Source organism: Pristiophorus japonicus, chromosome 10 (genome assembly GCF_044704955.1).
Source record: "Pristiophorus japonicus isolate sPriJap1 chromosome 10, sPriJap1.hap1, whole genome shotgun sequence".
Taxonomy (NCBI): domain Eukaryota; kingdom Metazoa; phylum Chordata; class Chondrichthyes; family Pristiophoridae; genus Pristiophorus; species Pristiophorus japonicus.
Genome location: NC_091986.1, coordinates 183,892,582 through 183,911,077, shown reverse-complemented (window position 1 = coordinate 183,911,077; position 18,496 = coordinate 183,892,582). Strand labels below are relative to the sequence as shown.

At 43.6% G+C, this 18,496-nt stretch overlaps 1 protein-coding gene across 1 annotated transcript in view; it reads left to right on the top strand.

Moving 5' to 3' along the window:
- Positions 1 to 18,496, top strand: part of tpte (transmembrane phosphatase with tensin homology) — a 120,851-nt gene that overhangs the window by 64,029 nt on the left and 38,326 nt on the right. Inside the window, exons 9-10 of the mRNA XM_070891331.1 lie at positions 6,847 to 6,910; positions 7,248 to 7,312. Coding sequence (XP_070747432.1) covers positions 6,847 to 6,910; positions 7,248 to 7,312 — 129 coding nt within the window. The remainder of the gene's footprint in view (positions 1 to 6,846; positions 6,911 to 7,247; positions 7,313 to 18,496) is intronic.

Genomic DNA, 18,496 nt, shown 5'->3' with positions numbered 1-18,496 from the left:
CTATCCAAGTCACTCTGCAGCCTCATGGCATCCTCCTCGCAGCTCACCCTGCCACCCAACTTAGTGTCATCTGCAAATGTGGAGATACTACATTTAATCCCCTCGTCTAAATCATTAATGTACAATGTAAACAGCTGGGGCCCCAGCACAGGACCTTGCGGTACCCCACTAGTCACTGCCTGCCATTCTGAAAAGTACCCATTGACTCCTACTCTTTGCTTCCTGTCTGACAACCAGTTCTCAATCCATATCACACTACCCCCAATCCCATGTGCTTTAACTTTGCACATTAATCTCTTGTGTGGGACCTTGTCGAAAGCCTTCTGAAAGTCCAAATATACCACATCAACTGGTTCTCCCTTGTCCACTCTACTGGAAACATCCTCAAAAAATTCCAGAAGACTTGTCAAGCATGATTTCCCTTTCACAAATCCATGCTGACTTGGACCTATCATGTCACCTCTTTCCAAATGTGCTGCTATGACATCCTTAATAATTGATTCCATCATTTTACCCACTACTGAGGTCAGGCTAATTCCCTGTTTTCTCTCTCCCTCCTTTTTTAAAAAGTGGGGTTACATTGGCTACCCTCCACTCGATAGGAACTGATCCAGAGTCTATGGAATGTTGGAAAATAACTGTCAATGCATCTGCTATTTCCAAGGCCACCTCCTTAAGTACTCTGGGATGCAGTCCATCAGGCCCTGGGGATTTATCGGCCTTCAATCCCATCAATTTCCCCAACACAATTTCCCGACTAATAAGAATTTCCCTCAATTCCTCTTTCTTACTAGACCCTCTGACCCCTTTTATATCTGGAAGGTTGTTTGTGTCCTCCTTTAGTGAATACCGAACCAAAGTACTTCAATTGGTCTGCCATTTCTTTGTTCTCCATTATGACTTCCCCTGATTGACTGCAGGGGACCTACATTTGTCTTTACTAACCTTTTTCCTCTTTACATATCTATAGAAACTTTTGCAGTCCGTCTTAATGTTCCCTGCAAGCTTCCTCGTACTCTATTTTCCCTGCCCTAATCAAACCCTTTGTCCTCCTCTGCTGAGTTCTAAATTTCTCCCAGTCCCCAGGTTCACTGCTATATCTGGTGAATTTGTATGCCACTTCCTTGGCTTGACTACTATCCCTGATTTCCCTTGATAGCCATGGTTGAGCCACTTTCCCTTTTTTATTTTTACGCCAGACAGGGATGTAGAATTGTTATAGTTCATCCATGCGGTCTCTAAATGTCTGCCATTGCCCATCCACAGTCAACCCCTTAAGTATCATTTGCCAATCTATCCTAGCCAATTCATGCCTCATACCTTCAAAGTTACCCTTCTTTAAGTTCTGGACCATGGTCTCTGAATTAACTGTTTCATTCTCCATCCTAATGTAGAATTCCACCATATTTGGTCACTCTTCCCCAAGGGGCCTCGCATAACGAGATTGCTAATTAATCCTCTCTCTCATTACACAACACCCAGTCTAAGATGGCCTCCCCCTAGTTGGTTCCTTGACATATTGGTCTAGAAAACCATCCCTTATGCACTCCAGGAAATCCTCCTCCACCGTATTGCTTCCAGTTTGGTTAGCCCAATCTATATGGATATTAAAGTCACCCATGATGACTGCTGCACCTTTTATTGCATGCACCCCTAATTTCCTGTTTGATGCCCTCCCCAACATCACTACTACTGTTTGGAGGTCTGTACACAACTCCCACTAATGTTTTTTGCCCTTTGGTGTTCTGCAGCTCTACCATATAGATTCCACATCATTCAAGCAAATGTCCTTCCTAACTATTGCATTAATCTCTTTACCAGCAATGCTACCCCACCTCCTTTTCCTTTTTATTCTATCCTTCCTGAATGTTGAATACCCTTGGATGTTGAGTTCCCAGCCCTGATCATCCTGGAGCCACGTCTCTGTAATCCCAATCACACCATATCCGTGAACATCTATTTGCACAGTTAATTCATTCACCTTATTACGGATGCTCCTTGCATTAAGACACACAGCCTTCAGGCTTGTTTTTTTAACACCCTTTGTCCTTTTAGAATTATGATGTAGTGTGGCCCTTTTTGTTTCTGGCCCTTTTTGTTTCTTGCCTTTGTTTACTCGGCCTTCCACTATTGCTTTTTACCTTTCTACCATCTGTTTCTGACTCCATATTACTTCGCCCTATCTCGCTGCATAGGATCCCATCCCCCTGCCATATTAGTTTAAACATTCCCGAACTGCATTAGCAAATGTTACCCCGAGGACATCAGTTCCAGTCCTGCCCAAGTGCAGACCGTCCCTTTTGTACAGATCCCACTTCCCCCCAGAACTGGTTCCAATGTCTCAGGAATTTGAATCCCTCCCTCTTGCACCACTGCTCAAGCCATGTATTTACTCTAACTATCCTGCTCCCTCTACTCTGATTAGCACGTGGCACTGGTAGCAATCCAGAGATTACTACCTTTTGAGGTCCTACTTTTTAATTTAACTCAGCTCCCTAACTTCAGCTTGTAGGACCTCTTCCCGCTTCTTACCTATATCGTTGGTACCTACATGTACCACGACAACTGGCTGTTCACCCTCCCTCTCCAGAATGCTCTGCAGCCACTCAGACATCCTTGACCCTTGCACCAGGGAGGCAACATACCATCCTGGAGTCTCGGTTGCAGTCACAGAAACTCCTATCTATTCCCCTTACAATAGAGTCCCCTATCACTATAGCTCTCCCACCCTTCTGTGCAGCAGAGCCAGCCACGGTGCCATGAACTTGGCTGCTGCTGCCCTCCCCGATGAGTGAGTCATCCTCAACAGTTCCCAAAGCGGTGTAACTGTTTTGCAGGGGGATGACCGCAGGGGACCCCTGCACTACCTTCCTTGCACTGCTCTTCCTGCTGGTCTTCCATTCCCTATCTGGCTGTGGACCCTTCACCTGCGGTAAGACCAACTCGCTACATGTGCTACTCCTGTCATTCTCAGCATCGTGGATGCTCCAGAGTAAATCCACCCTTGGCTCCAATTCCGCAACGCGGTCCGTCAGGAGCTGGAGGCGGATACACTTCCCGCACACTTAGTCGTCAGGGACATCGGAAGTGTCCGAGTTCCCACATGGTACAGGAGGAGCATATCACGTGACTGAGCTTTCCTATCATGACTTAACCCTTAGATTAACTTAAATTGGCAACAACAATGCTAAAGTTTACTCACTGTTATAGAAGAGAAAAAAGAAAAACTACTCGCCAATCAACAGCCAATCACTTGCCCCCTTGGCTGTGATGTCACCTTTCTGTTTCTTTCTACCTTTTTGCCCTCTCCCTGTAGCTGCACCGGCTCGCCTTTTGTTGGTCTCTCGCCGACACCGGACTCACGCACCTCCCGACGCCTCTAGCGGCCTTTTGTAGGCCTCTCTCCGACCCCGGACTGACTCAGTCTTTGGCCAACTGAGGAAAAGTGTTTTGAAGACCAGACCCTCAAATCTACCACCAAGCTCATTGCCGACAGGGCTGTAGTAATACCCGCCCTCCTCTTTGGATCCGAGGCATAGACGATGTATAGAAGGCGCCTCAAGTCGTTGGAGACGTATCGCCAATGATGCCTCCAAGATCCTGCAAATCCCCTGGGAGGACAGGCACACCAACATCAGTGTCCTTGTCCAGGCTAACATCCCCAGTATTGAAGTACTGATCACACTTGATCAGCTTTGCTGGGCAGGCCACATAGTTCGCATGCCAGATACGAGACTCCCCAAGCAAATGCTTTATGTGGAGCTCTTTCATGGTAAACGAGCCAAAGGTGGGAAACGGAAATGTTACAAGGACACTCTCAAAGCCTTCCTGGTAAAGTGCGACATCACCACTGACACCTGGGAGACCCTGGCCGAAGACCGCCCCAGGAGGGCGTTGAGCTCGTCGAGTCTCAACGCAAAGAGCGTGAAGAGGTCAAGCGGAAGGAGCGTGCGGCAAACCAGCCCCACCCACCCCTTCCCTCGACGAATGTCTGTCCCACCTGTAACCAGGTCTGTGGCTCTCATATTGGACTGTTCAGCCACCGAAGAACTCACTTTGGGAGTGGAAGCAAGTCTTCCTCGATTCCGAGGGACACATGATGATGATGATGATGACCCAGAATAAATTACAAAATAAACTAGCAATATTAAGGTTCACTTGTTGCATCCAGATCGTGTAGTGTTTGCAGTTCCTTTCTGTATCAGTGTACTGAATGAAGACATCAGCAGATGTGTAACCCTGTGGGGAAACTATGTAGCAATGAAGAACAGACCTGCAAGAAATTGTATGAAAGGACTTGTTACTGAGGTCATGATTCAAGTGCTGGCATTTTAGGAAAACTGGTGAGTTTAGGAAGCCTGGATAAAGTCTGATGCATGAGTGTGTGTGCGAAGCCAAAAGCAAAGATTGTGAGTCTGGAAGACTGAGGTGCACAGCGTTAAATTTTTCGCAAGTGGGGTATGGTGAGCCCAGGCATGGAATAGACTGGTCTTGGTGATCTTGACCTAGGAGAAAAGATGATGAACTATGTATTGTGAATGTCCTGCTTTTAGTCATGGATAGGAACAGTTTTCTTGGTAGAAAGGTTCAGTGGTGGTATTGGGGATATTAATCCCTATTTAGTTTTTTTATTTGTTCATGTGATGTGGGCATTGCTGGCAAAGCCAGCATTTATTGCCCATCCCTAATTGCTGTTGAGCAGGTGGTGGTGAGCCACCTTCTTGAACCACTGCAGTCTCTGTGGTGAAGGTACTCTGTTGTTGGGGTGGGAGTTCCAGGATTTTGACCCAGTGACTATGAAGGAACAGTGATATCTTTCCAAGTCAGGATGGTGTGTAACTTGGAGGTGATGTTCCCATTCCTCTGCTGTCCTTTTAGGTGGTAGAGGTCGTGGGTTTGGGAGGTGCTGTTGAAGCCTAGGTGAGTTGCTGCAGTGCATCTTGTCGATGGTACGCACTGCAGCCACGGTGCACTGGTGGTAGAGGAAGTGAATGTTTTAAGGTGGTGGATGGGATGCCAATCAATTGGGCTGCTTTGACCTCGATAGTATCGAGCTTTGAGTGTTGGAGCTGTACTCATCCAGGTAAGCAGAGTATTTCACCACACTCCTGACTTATGCCTTGTAGATGGTGGAAAGGCTTTAGGGAGTTGGGAGGTGAGTCACTTGCCTCAGACCTGCTCTTGTAGCTGGTCGTTCAGTTTCTGGTCCTTGGTGACCCTCAGGATGTTAATGGTAAGGGATTTGATGTTGACTGTCAAGGGGAGGTGGATAGACTTTCTCTCGTTGGAGCTGGTCATTGCCTGTCAATTGTGTGGCATGAATGGTACTTGTTAATCGCTACTTATTCGTCCAAGTCTGAATGTTGTCCATTGGCCTCAAACGACCACAACCATGTTAATTTGTGCTAGGTATTACTCCAGCCAGTGAAGAGATTTCCTCTCCCCCCCCCCCCCCCCCCCCCCCCGATTCCCATTGACCTCCAAGTAGATCCTATACAATGTGATTTTGTGGAAAGGGGTGTTAAATGAGTTGTTGCCAACTTGTGATCTCATGAAATCAGAAGTCACTGCACTGAAGATTATTTGGCTTGTTACGTTGCCTCTTCAACTGGAGCTATGTACTCTCCACCCATTTCCTGCTCTTTCCCTACATGTTTTTTTTTCTCTGCTGCTTTTGCACTCTTCCCAGTAACCAACTTAAGGCTTTTCTCCTTTATGGGATTTCAGAAGACTGTGCACATTTTGTTTTGCACTATATTTCCTATATAACAAGAAGCAAAAAACCGAATGCTGGAAATACTTTGTGGGTCAGTTAGAATAGAATCTGAGGAGTCAATAGACCAAGCTAACATTTTGGGTGTAGACCTTTCAGAACATTTTATTTTTGCTTTTTTTTTGTAGAGCTAAGAATAATGGCATTTATTATCTTGCTGTGTGAATAGAGGATTGATAAACATAGAAAATAGGTGCAGGAGTAGGCCATTTGGCCCTTCGAGCCTGCACCACCATTCAATAAGATCATGGCTGATCATTCCCTCAGTACCCCTTTCCCGCTTTCTCTTCATACCCCTTGATCCCTTTAGCCGTAAGGGCCATATCTAACTCCCTCTTGAATATATCCAATGAACTGGCATCAACAACTCTCTGCGGTAGGGAATTCCACAGGTTAACAACTCTCTGAATGAAGAAGTTTCTCCTCATCTCAGTCCTAAATGGCCTACCCCTTATCCTAAGACTGTGTCCCCTGGTTCTGGACTTCCCCAACATCGGGAACATTCTTACCACATCTAACCTGTCCAGTCCCGTCAGAATCTTAGGTTTATGAGATCCCCCCTCATCCTTCTAAACTCCAGTGTATAAAGGTCCAGTTGATCCAGTCTCTCCTCATGTCTCAGTCCAGCCATCCCTGAAATCAGTCTGGTGAATCTTCACTGCACTCCCTCAATAGCCAGAACATCCTTCCTCAGATTGAGACCAAAACTGAACACACTATTCCAGGTGATGCCTCACCAAGGCCCTGTACAACTGCAGTAAGACCTCCCTGCTCCTATACTCAAATCCCCCAGCTATGAAGGCCAACATGCCGTTTGCTGCCTTCACCGCCTGCTGTACCTGTAAGCCAACTTTCAATGACTGATGTACCATGACACCCAGGTCTGGGTTGCACCTCCCCTTTTCCTAATCTGCCGCCATGCAGGTAATATTCTGCCTTTGTGTTTTTGCCCCCAAAGTGGATAACATCACATTTATCCACATTATACTGCATCTGCCATGCATTTGCCCACTCACCTAACCTGTCCAAGTCACCCTGCAGCCTCTTGGCTAAACTCTCTGCTTTATTTGCAGGTATCTGAAAACAAACGGCGCTATCAAAAGGATGGATTTGACTTGGATCTTACTTACATTACTGGTTTGTAGATGCCCTACTAATAAATGTTTACTTTTAAAAAGAACCTTTTTAGTTTCCACTCCAACTGTAGTTAAGGGAGCAGTCAACTTTTCTGCAGGCCTTTGTGTTGCTTTGAAACCAGCTGTGATGTGTAAGAGCAACCCAGGAATGAATCTCCCTTCATCTGGTTGGGTTGAGTCTAGCCTTCCCACAGTGACACAGTTGAAGTTAGTAATGATATGGAATTTGAGTGTTAACTCCCTCCCACATCTCTAACAATCTTAGCAATCTAGTGTAACCATGATAGTGACTTGAGGATTATTCAGTGTTTAATATTGGTCTTGTGTGCTGTTTGCAGATCGGGTCATTGCCATGTCATTCCCATCCTCTGGGAAGCAGTCGCTCTACAGAAATCCAATTGAGGTACAGTAAACGAGTCATAATGAAAATTATGTTTCTGGCTGCTTTTAAATGTATGATTTACCACATTATAAATTTCTAAATTAAGATATCTAACCATCTAGTTTTTCTTGGCTGTCTCAGCGATCTTATCTTTTCCTCTTACTATTCACAATCATGATTCTGAATTGAGTGGTACCAACAATTTTGCCATATTAAATGTTCTACAAGGCAACTACATTGGGCCAGTGGCTAAGAATTGATATGCAAAGTTGGCTGAGCTAGTTCCCTTGGTATGTAGAGGATATAAGTAGGTGTTTATGCATATTGTTTCATCATGGTGAAATATACAAGTTATCTGAGGGATAATGCTCTTGTGTCTGTCTCAACTTGTCACTGAAGTTCAAATCAAAATGGAGATGTATTTTCTGGATTCCTTTTTCTTTGTACAATTCATAAACTATTTGGATGAGTTGTATTTGAAATATTAAATTTGCTGATCAATAAGGTGGCCACAAGAAAAATGAGTGCATAAAAAAAATGACATGTGTACACAAAAGGATTTTCATTAGTAAAGGTGCTAATATTTAATTAACTAATATATCTATATAAAATGAGTTTGGATAGTTTGAACCCGATTACCCACAACGCATTTCTAATTTGGCACTATATTGACCGTTTTGCTGCTATAACATGGTTGAGATGAAAAAATGTTCAGTGCATACAGTAGGACTGTTCTTCTAAGCTTGGGTACTGAATAGAGAACTTTTACTGGGCACCTAGCAGGCTATACCTGATTTGGGAGTACTTAATGCTGACACCAGATGCTGACAAGTGTTCCATTCCCCAATGCTGGGGGGGGGAGAAATTTGTCCAAAAACTAAAATGCATCTCAAAGGTGTTCAATTATGAGTTGAAAAGTTTCTAACTTAGAATAAATTTCCAGCATAACTGCCAGTAACACTTCTTACCTTCTACACTTGGAATCTGAGTGGTAGATATTTGGAAAAGGTTCCCAGCAAAAACAATTTATGCTGTGCCAATTTTTTCTATTGAAAGAGCTAGATGTCACCTTTGGCTCAATATTGGCATTCTCCCTTCTTGCATCAAGATAATGGCTTCACTCCCCACTCCAGCACTCGGCTGACTCTCTTGCATGGACTTAAAAAAATCCTATGGCAGAAGAGCAAGGAAGTTCTCCCAGTGTCCTCACCAGCACTGTCCCTCAACTAACTCCATTCATAGATAATCTCATTGCTTTGTGAAACTTTGCCCGTAAATTGTTTCCGTACATTACAACAGTGACTACATTTCAAAAGTACTTCATTGTGAAGCACTTTGAGACACCTTGAGGTTAAAGGCACTATATATAAATGCAAGTTAGTTTCTTGGATAAACTTATATGGATGAGAATTGGCAAGGAGATTATAAAGAGAATTGTGGACTGAGATTTAATGCTTTATGGAGAATGGTTACTGTGCTGGTGCAATGGGAGAGAATGGATGTGTTTTGTAAAAGTCAGCAGGCTAGGAATAGATAGGCATTTTATATGTGCTTAATTATACATGAGCATAAGAAATAGGATCAGGAGTAGGCCATATGACCCCTTGAGCCTGCTCTGCCATTCAATAAAATCATGGCTAATCATTGGGCAGGAAAATGGAGTTGAGGTCCATCTCCATATCCCTTGATTCCCCTAGACTCCAAAAAAAACTATCTATCTCAGCCTTGAATATACTCAGAGACTCAGCATCCACAGCCCTCTGGGGCAGAGAATCCCAAAGATTCACAACCCTCCGAGTGAAGAAATTCCTCCTCATCTCTATCTAAAATGGCATACCCCTTATGCTGAGACTATGCCCTCTCGTTCTGGACACTCCAGTCAGGGGAAACAACCTCTCAGCATCTACCCTGTCAATCTTTTTTGTTTTTCATCCCTATGACAAACTGTAAGATATGTCTTAAGTTTGTAAAATATTTCTATTGTATATTTTCATAGATCAGGGCATTGGGATTTTTCAAATGGCTATTTCTGATCAGTTTCCTTTTTGTCTTGAGAACCTGTAAGTAGACCAGATATTCAATGCTGTCTTGGCATTCCATAATGAGACACACATTCTCTCCTCTGACATTTAATGCATGGGATAGCTTGCAGATGCATAAAGTTAGGAAAGGTGGGGCAGATTAGATGGAATCTATTTTCTGGACAATTGGCTTTTTTCTACTTCCACTCCAGTAATGAACAATTTTTAATACCGACTTGCTGTTGAGAAAGTGCTTTAGGTTTCCGTTGGACCAATACCATCTATTGCATTTTTTTGAGTCGAGCAATTTTCTATTATCGTTGCAATTGACCCAAAAATATCCTTCACCTACTTGTATGCGCACACACATGCTTCATCTTTGCAGCGCGCCAGCCCATATATATGGCCGCCTTCGATCTTTCAAAGGCCTTTGACACTGTCGACCCATGAGGGTCTATGGAGCATCCTCCTCTGTTTCGGATGCCCCCAAAAGTTTGTCAACATCTTTGCCTGCTTCATGACTACATGCAGGCCATGATTCTTACCAACGGATCCATTACAAACCCAGTTCACGTCCAGACCGGGGTCAAACAGGGCTGCGTCATCGCTCCAATCCTCAATCTTCCTCGCCGCCATGCTCCACCTCACAATCCACAAGCTCCCCGTGGGAGTGGAACTAAACTACAAAACCAGTAGGAAGCTGTTGAACCTACGTCGCCTCCAGGCCAGGTCCAAGATCACCCCAACCTCTGTCGTTGAGCTCCAGTACGCAGACGATGCCTGCGTCTGCGCATATTGACTATATCCTTGAATTCAGCCTCAATGTATTCACTGAGGCATATGAAAGAATGGGCCTTGCGCTTAATATCCATAAGACATAGATCCTCCACTAGCCTGTCCCCACCGCACAACACTGCCCTCCAATCAAGATTCATGGCGCGGCCTTTGACAGCATGGACCATTTCCCATATCCCCGGAGCCTCTTATAAACAAAGGCAGACATTGATGCGGAGATTCAACATCGCCTCCAGTGTGCCAGTGCAGCCTTCGGCCGTATAAGGAAGAGTGTTTGAAGACCTGGCCCTCAAATCTACCAGCAAGCTCATGGTCTACAGGGCTGTAGTAATATCCGCCCTCCTGTTGGGATCTGAGGCATGGACGATGTATAGAAGGCACCTCGAGTCGCTGGAGATATATCACCAACGATGTCTCCAAGATCCTGCGGATCCCCTGGGAGGACAGGCGAACCAACATCGGTGTCCTCTTCCAGTATTGAAGCACTGACCACACTCTATCAGCTTCGCTGGGCAGGCCACATAGTTCACGTGCCAGATACGAGACTTCCTAAGCAAATGCTTTATGCGGAGCTCTGTCATGGTAAACGAGCCAAAGGTGGGCAGCGGAGGCATTACAAGGGCATCCTCAAAGCCTCCCTGGTAAAGTGCGACATCACCACTGACATCTGGGAGACCCTGGCCGAAGACCTCCCGAGGTGGAGAAAGTGCATCCAGGAGGGTGTTGAGCTCTGTCTCAACGCAAAGAGCATGAAGAGGTCAAGCGCAGACAGCGGAAGGAGCGTGCGGCAAACCAGCCCCACCCACCCCTTCCCTCGACGAATGTCTGTCCCACCTGTGACCGGGTCTGTGGCGCTCGTATTGGACTCTTGGGAGTGGAAGCAAGTCTTCCTCTATTCCGAGGGACTGCCTATGATGATGATGATGATGTGTGACTTGTAGGTTGAGAGCCTGGCAGTTATAGCTCTTGTGATGGTAGGATTATTTAATGGTGAAAGTGACTTGTGGCCTTGAATTAAAATTAAAAGAATGCGGCCAGTGTGGTTCAGAAAGTTAGGCTACAAGGGGTACAGTGGTTGCTCAGATTTTTATATGTTGTATTAGTTGGCACCAGAATAAAGTGGCTTAGACGTTGTAGCCTGATCTTAATTGCTACTTACCCTAATAGTGAAGAAATTCTGCTGTTCCCAAAAGTATGTTTGATTCACAAGACTGATCAACTATTGAAATTTGTACAGATGCTGATCAATGTGTTTGGGGGGGGGTGGGGAGGCTAATATTTTAATTGCACTGCATGCATTTTCTATGTGAATGCAATAGAGAAAAATTAAACCAAGGCATATTAGTGCCAAGGTAGTTTTAACCCTGGACCACAATTTCTTGTATTTATTGCTCAATGGGTGCCAATGGTTTGTGGTGATTCACAAAAACATAGTTGATCTACAGGAATTAAAACCTACCACTCCCACATACTGTAATGTATTTTCTGAGAATGCAACAGAAACTTGCTGTTTAAGTTGAACTGACCGTGCTGATATTGACTTTTTTGACTGAAATTCTCCTCTGCACCAATCCTATTGTATGGGGTTATGGTGACAAATATTGATTCACAAATTGAGCAGTTGCTCCCCTAACCCAACTGTCAAATCAATCTACCTAATTTGAAACAGAGGCGTTTTAATATTTTGGCTGGCTTTGAAGCCAACTGGCGGGGGGGGGGGGGGTCCCAAATTGATGTTGAGACGAGGGTAGTGGAGCCAGAGAAAGCCAGGTAGCAGCATTTAAGCTGGCTGAGAGTGCCAGGATCTCCTAGTAATGTTCCCTGCGCCCCCCCCCCCTCAGTTTTCAGCTAGCATCTGTTTTTGAAGCATTCCAATAGTGCAGTAATAAAACTTTGAATATAAAAATAATTGAAACCATTCTCCTTGCCCTGTTTTCCTTTTCCACAATTTTTTCATTTTTTTTCTTCAATTTTAATAGAAAATCAACCATCTCTCCAAGTTCCACTGTATATTTATCTGAAATTGGAAGAAGTATATATTTTGCAAAAAGGCAAAAGTATTGCTGATGTGAGTATCATTATGGTTTTAAGCAACGTAGGATGATTTGTTTTTAAACCTTGCAATTGCCAGTAGTCTAAAGACTAAGTCAGATGAGCGATTTCCATTCCTCAGTACTTTTGATCAAGGTCTGATCCAGACTAGGGAAAATCATGGAGAGGGGGGGGGGAAATGAGAGGAAATAATGACCAGGATGAGGCTTGTTTACACTGTTTTGCAGCAGCAAACCAAGAACAAATTGGAGAGTGCTAATGTTGAGCATTTTAAATGTGCTTGTCCAGTTTTGGATGGGGAAGGGAAAGATTGGGGAGAGTAGGGGGAAGAAAAATAAATTCCCCACCCCAGGAAGAGGTATGTGCTAATTTGATCACATTTGTACATTTAAGCATCTTTCTTTCCCCTTAACTGTTGACTCTCTCTCTCTCTCTCTCTCTTTCTGGTTTCTCTTATTCTATGATCATATATTGAATGGTGGTGCAGGGTCAAAGGGCTGAATGGCTTACTGCACCTTTTTTCTATGTTTCGATGCTGTCTGTTTCCCCCCCCCCCCCCCCCCCGGCCCCATCTTTCAGTTTAAAATTGTGCCATTCATTGAGCATAAGCTGGTACGGTCTATGTTTATGAAAAAGTTAGTAAAGAAATGTACACAAAGCAATCTTGTATTTTGAAACCCTGCTGGCAGGGAGTGAAGTTGCTGTCTAAACAAAACCTATGCTGGTCACATCTGATGGCACTCCAACATTTGGGACTAATTGAAAGGGATTTCAAAGATAAAGGAAATGTACAAAAAAAATGTTTTTCTGAATTTATTCTTTGAACAGATCTTTTTAATCATAGAAGGTGGCATTTGTATTTATAAATAAATGAATTTGCTGGGCAAAATACTAAACTGACAGGATTAAGAAGTCTGTTATAATTGTTCCAAAGATTTTAATTTAAAGATTGCCAGAATAAGTTCTACTTGTACATGATGGTTTGAAAAGTTAGATTGATGCTACTGCTCATCTACTCACTAGGTGGCGCACTTGAATTCAATAATGGGCAGTCTTTTCATTTAGATTTAGTTTAATGCCCAACTAAAGGTCGCATGCAAGATATTGTACATTAATGTTAAAATTCCCATGTTGCTGAAGATTTCCCTTAAAATTAAGAATGAAAACTTAACTTAACTCTGCTTTTTTGATAGTTACATAATTGGCTATGATGGAGCAAAGTTGGGATAATTCATGATGGGTTTAACTTGTGTCTAAAATTTGGGTCACTTTTCCCTTTTTTAATATATTGAAAAAAGGACTCACTGAAGGTAGTCCTTTTTTAGCTGGCTTCCTTTCCTATCAATGGATAAGGGAGTTGGCAGCTGCTATGCTCTGAATCAACCAGCAATAAATGCACACCTTTTGCGCAGTGTGGTGTAAAATCTGACTACTCCTTGGTTCTGAGGCACGTTCTGCAATTTCTATCCCTCCCTGCTCCATTTATTTTGTGTCTGCTTTCAAATTTTTGTTTTAGTCTGGGATGTGCATATTTTAAGGAATTATTAGTTGAGGAACTGTCCAGGATCTCTTTTCCGAGTTGGGTTTTGGATCCCTAGCCCAAAGATTGAGCAATGCATTACTTGAAGAATTGAGTGCTTAATTCAGTCTGGTCCAAATAAGGTCTCTTGATTTTCTGATTTTGTTTAAACTGGTCTAATTAAGATTTTACAGAAACCCTAACTTTAATTTTTTTTTTAAAAAGTGACCTACCAGTTTTCTTGTCTGTTTATGTGCAGTGATTGTTGACCAATGCTTGCCTTTTTTGGAAAAAAAAACAAGCTCATGCTAAAGTGCCTGAAGGAGAGAACACAGTGGGTGAAAATTAACTGGGGGAGAAATTAGACCCCCAAAAAGTGGGTAAATTTAGAATGAGTTTTTTAGTTGATAACTACTCAATAAACCTGGAATCTACTCCTACACAATGAAGACGTTGGAACCTATCTGACAGTGTTGCAAATTGTCCAAGTATGTCCTGCTCAAAGCTGAACAAATCTAACCTTGGTTTCTTCCCAATCATTAGCAAATAGATGGAAAATGTAATCCATAGAGCCACCCTGTTCATCAATAACCTGCTTGACAATGCTCAGTTTGGGAATCTACCAGAACCATTTAGCTCCTGACCTCAGACTTCATCTCGAAGTGGACACTAGCTGAATGCAGAGTAAGAGAGAGAATAGCTGCCCTTTTCGTCAAGGCAGCATTTGACTGAGTATGGTACCAAGGTGCCCTCGCAAAATTGAGGTTGTTAGGGTGCCAAACCTTAATTGGAGTCCTGCCTAATACACAGGAAAATGGTTGTAGCTCAGTCATTGTGGCCTCGGAAGATCACTGTTGGCGTGCCTCAGGGCAGCATTCTTGGCCCAAACATCTTCACCTGCTTCATCAATGATCTTCCCTCTGATATCAGAAATGGGCCTGTTTGCTCACAGTTTTCATATTCAGCTCTATTCACAATTCCAATAACAAGGCAACCCATGCCACCATACACAGGAAATGAATAAATCCAGACTTAGGCTGATAAGTGGTGGGTAATATTTGTCAGATATGAGCCAGGCAATGACCATGTCCAAAGCACCTCTCCTGACCTCCAATTGTAACATCCTTGGTATCATTATTGGCCAGAAGCTGAATTGGACCAGTCACATCGACACTGGTTACAAGAGGCTGGATACTCTGACAAGTGGCTCACTTCTTAACTCCTCTCATTCATGCCTCTCTGCCATCTTTTCCTGAAAACCTGACACCATTCAGGACAAAGCAGTCAATTTGGTGCCCCTGCCACTGAGCTATTTTCCACTGTGGCAGCAATATATACTATGTCCAGGATGCACAGCAGCAACTTGTCAAACATAGAAACATAGAAACATAGAAAATAGGTGCAGGAGCAGGCCATTCAGCCCTTCTAGCCTGCACCGCCATTCAATGAGTTCATGGCTGAACATGAAACTTCAGTACCCCCTTCCTGCTTTCTCGCCATAACCCTTGATCCCCCGAGTAGTAAGGACTTCATCTAACTCCCTTTTGAATATATTTAGTGAATTGGCCTCAACTACTTTCTGTGGTAGAGAATTCCACAGGTTCACCACTCTCTGGGTGAAGAAGTTTCTCCTCATCTCGGTCCTAAATGGCTTAACCCTTATCCTTAGACTGTGACCCCTGGTTCTGGACTTCCCCCAACATTGGGAACATTCTTCCTGCATCTAACCTGTCTAAACCCGTCAGAATTTTAAACGTTTCCATGAGGTCCCCTCTCATTCTTCTGAACTCGTGAATACAAGCCCAGTTGATCCAGTCTTTCTTGAGAGGTCAGTCCCACCATCCTGGGAATCAGTCTGGTGAATCTTCGCTGCACTCCCTCAATAGCAAGAATGTCCTTCCTCAAGTTAGGAGACCAAAACTGTACACAATACTCCAGGTGTGGCCTCACCAAGGCCCTGTCAAGCTTACTTCGGCATCCCTCTCCCAGCCCTGTGACCTTTGTCACCAAGAATGTTGAGCAGCAATGTCATGGGAACACAATCACCTGCAAGTTCCCTTCCAAGTTGCACACCATGCTGGTTAGTACATGTATTGCTGTTCCATCATTGGCTAAATGCCTGGAATTTAACCAAGCTATCAGTGGTTCAAAGAGAAGGCCAACGCCGTCACAGGACAACTAGGGATGGGCAATATATGTGGCTTTGAAAGCATTGCCCACATCAAGAATATTTTGTAAAAAATAAATAAATCTCAATTTTGTGTGTTGTGGCATTGGCATGTGTTGCATACATTATGTAAAAGATGGCATGCTTCCATCATGTGTGTTATGCTTGTGCATCTCAAGTCCTGAAATTAGGAATTGAATTGTTAAAGGAGACTTATTGTTTTTTCCCAAACTGGAAAAAAATCTTTTTTTAAACTTATTGAAATGGTACTAAAATGAATAAGCTCACTTGTCCCCCTCCTGTATGGTGGACTTGCTGTTAAACAGTTTTGATGGTTGTGGTCATCTCGTCAACTAAAAAATGATGTGATTTTTTTTTTTTCCCCCCTTGGAAAGAAAATGGATGGGGCAAATTATACTGCAAAGTACAGTATATAAAGAAACCAATGGTTCTGGTGTGTTCTGTCAGTTGAACAGAATCTTTTGTTTGACTTGCATGAAATGTCCAGTACTCCTTCCTGAAATACACAATTAAACAATTTAGTCAGCCTCTTGTATAAATGAATAGGTCATTGCTTAAATGAAGTGGCTGGGGAGGAGAGACTGGCACAATTTTAACTACATCCTTGCTGTAGCTGTATACCCAGCTCATGGATATATATGTCTTTATTTTGGAATTGCACATCTAGTATTTGTTTCCCCTCCCATTGTTGATACTAGTGTTTAAAGCTTATTTAGCACAGGAATATGTTCAAACTTTTGTGGTTTGTATGCTTGCCTTCAAAATTACATAGCTTATTTAGCTTTCTGGAGTTTTCTCTTTGATCCTCATGCTGCTGGTAAATGCCGAGAAATGACCACAAATAACTTCATAAAATTATTCAGTATATATTGCCTAAACACTAAATTCAACTTGCCCTATCATTGTTGAACATGTTGGCTATTTATTTGTAACGTGCCACCCTCCATTGGCAATAGCTCAGTGGAAGAATATTGGTGACTTCAAGCTCCATTTTCCACGTGTCACACTTTTCACTTGTCCCATTGTACCGAGCTGGGATGTGGACCTTGATTAGCTCTGTCCTGTTTTGAACTGGTGCTTTGTGTGATCAGTCTTTAAGTTACAACTTATTTGTCAAGCGAGGCTCCTGCTTTGATATTGACCCACCCTAGTGGGTGTGATACTTGGATAGGGTAAAATGAGACACAATGGTAAGTTATGTGCAGTGAGCATGGCTCCCTGCTGCCAGTATGTACTTGGGGAAATTACCCTAGTTTTTTGTTTGAAATTTTCTACTTCAGGGATTCCAATGTCTACCTTATTGTCTGCCCTCGTTGTTTCTCCAAGGAGAATTTTATAGTGCTTTGGCTTCAACCAAGGATAGTCCCCAATCTAGATATTTTTGTCAAACCAAAATAATTTGTACAGTAATTGCATTACCATGTATGTCAGCAAGTTTGATGCTGTTTAGCCAGGCAAAAACCAAAGTGCACCTCAAGGGAACAAATGCAAAAGGTTCCTCTTGACTCCTCCATTTTAGCTACATTGAAAATGAAGATTTATGAAAGCCTGCATAATTGCCTTAATCGGAGTGTGCTCTGGGATAAGGATACTGTTCCACAAGAACACAACATAAGAACACACGAAATAGGAGCCAGGAGTAGGCCATTTGACCCCTCGAGCCTGCTCTGCCATTTAACATCATGGCTGATCTGATCATGGACTCGGTTCCATTTCCCTGCCCACTCCCTTTATTCCCTTATCGCTCAAAAATCTGTCCATCTCTGCCTTAAATATATTCAATGACCCAGTCTCCACAGCTCTCTGGGGCAGAGAATTCCACAGATTTACAACCCTCAGAGCTGAAACCACAATGTTGAACCAGACCCTAAACCACTATGCAGGGACTGGGACGAGCTGAAACCAGGGCCTGCTGAACCAGACCCTAGACCGCTATGCAGGGACTGGGCAGCGCTCAAAGCATGGACTGACGAATCAGAAATCATGGTAGTGCTTGGCAACGCAAGTTTAAGATTATCCCCTTTTTATGCCTCTCCATGGCGCGCGCACACACACACACACACACACACACACACACACACACACACACACACACACACTTGGTCAGGATCGCCTGCGTCTGAATTTTCTTTATCTTCAGGATTGGCATCAGGTTCTGCAAAATATAACAAGTCAAATGGTTAGCAGCAGAGGAGGGGGCAGTATGGGTGGCATGAGTAGGTTCACACATAGCAGGCCAGGTGGCAGGTTGATTTGAAGAGCCACGAGTAATTTTCAGTACTTGCCCTCTCTCTCGTGTGTGGGCCCAGCTTGTGCAGTACTGATTGCTTTTCTCCATCTAGGACCCATCAAAGCAGCAACCCTCTGTTCCAAGTGTGTCAGTGGGTGCAGATATGGCGGGCCTCCTTTTGTTGTGGGCCAATTTCTTCAAAGATGAAAACATAACTTGAGTGTCTTTCTGCTGGGTGGGACATATACACGTGGTCACATTTACAGATGCAATTCCATTGACAAATGAAATATTACTTTAACTGCTTGACCAAGGTCCTGCCATTTCTTTTTACTCTGCCTTCCATTTCTTGTGGTATTCACCACTGCACAGTAATCTTCTGCAACTTTGTTCCAGCGTT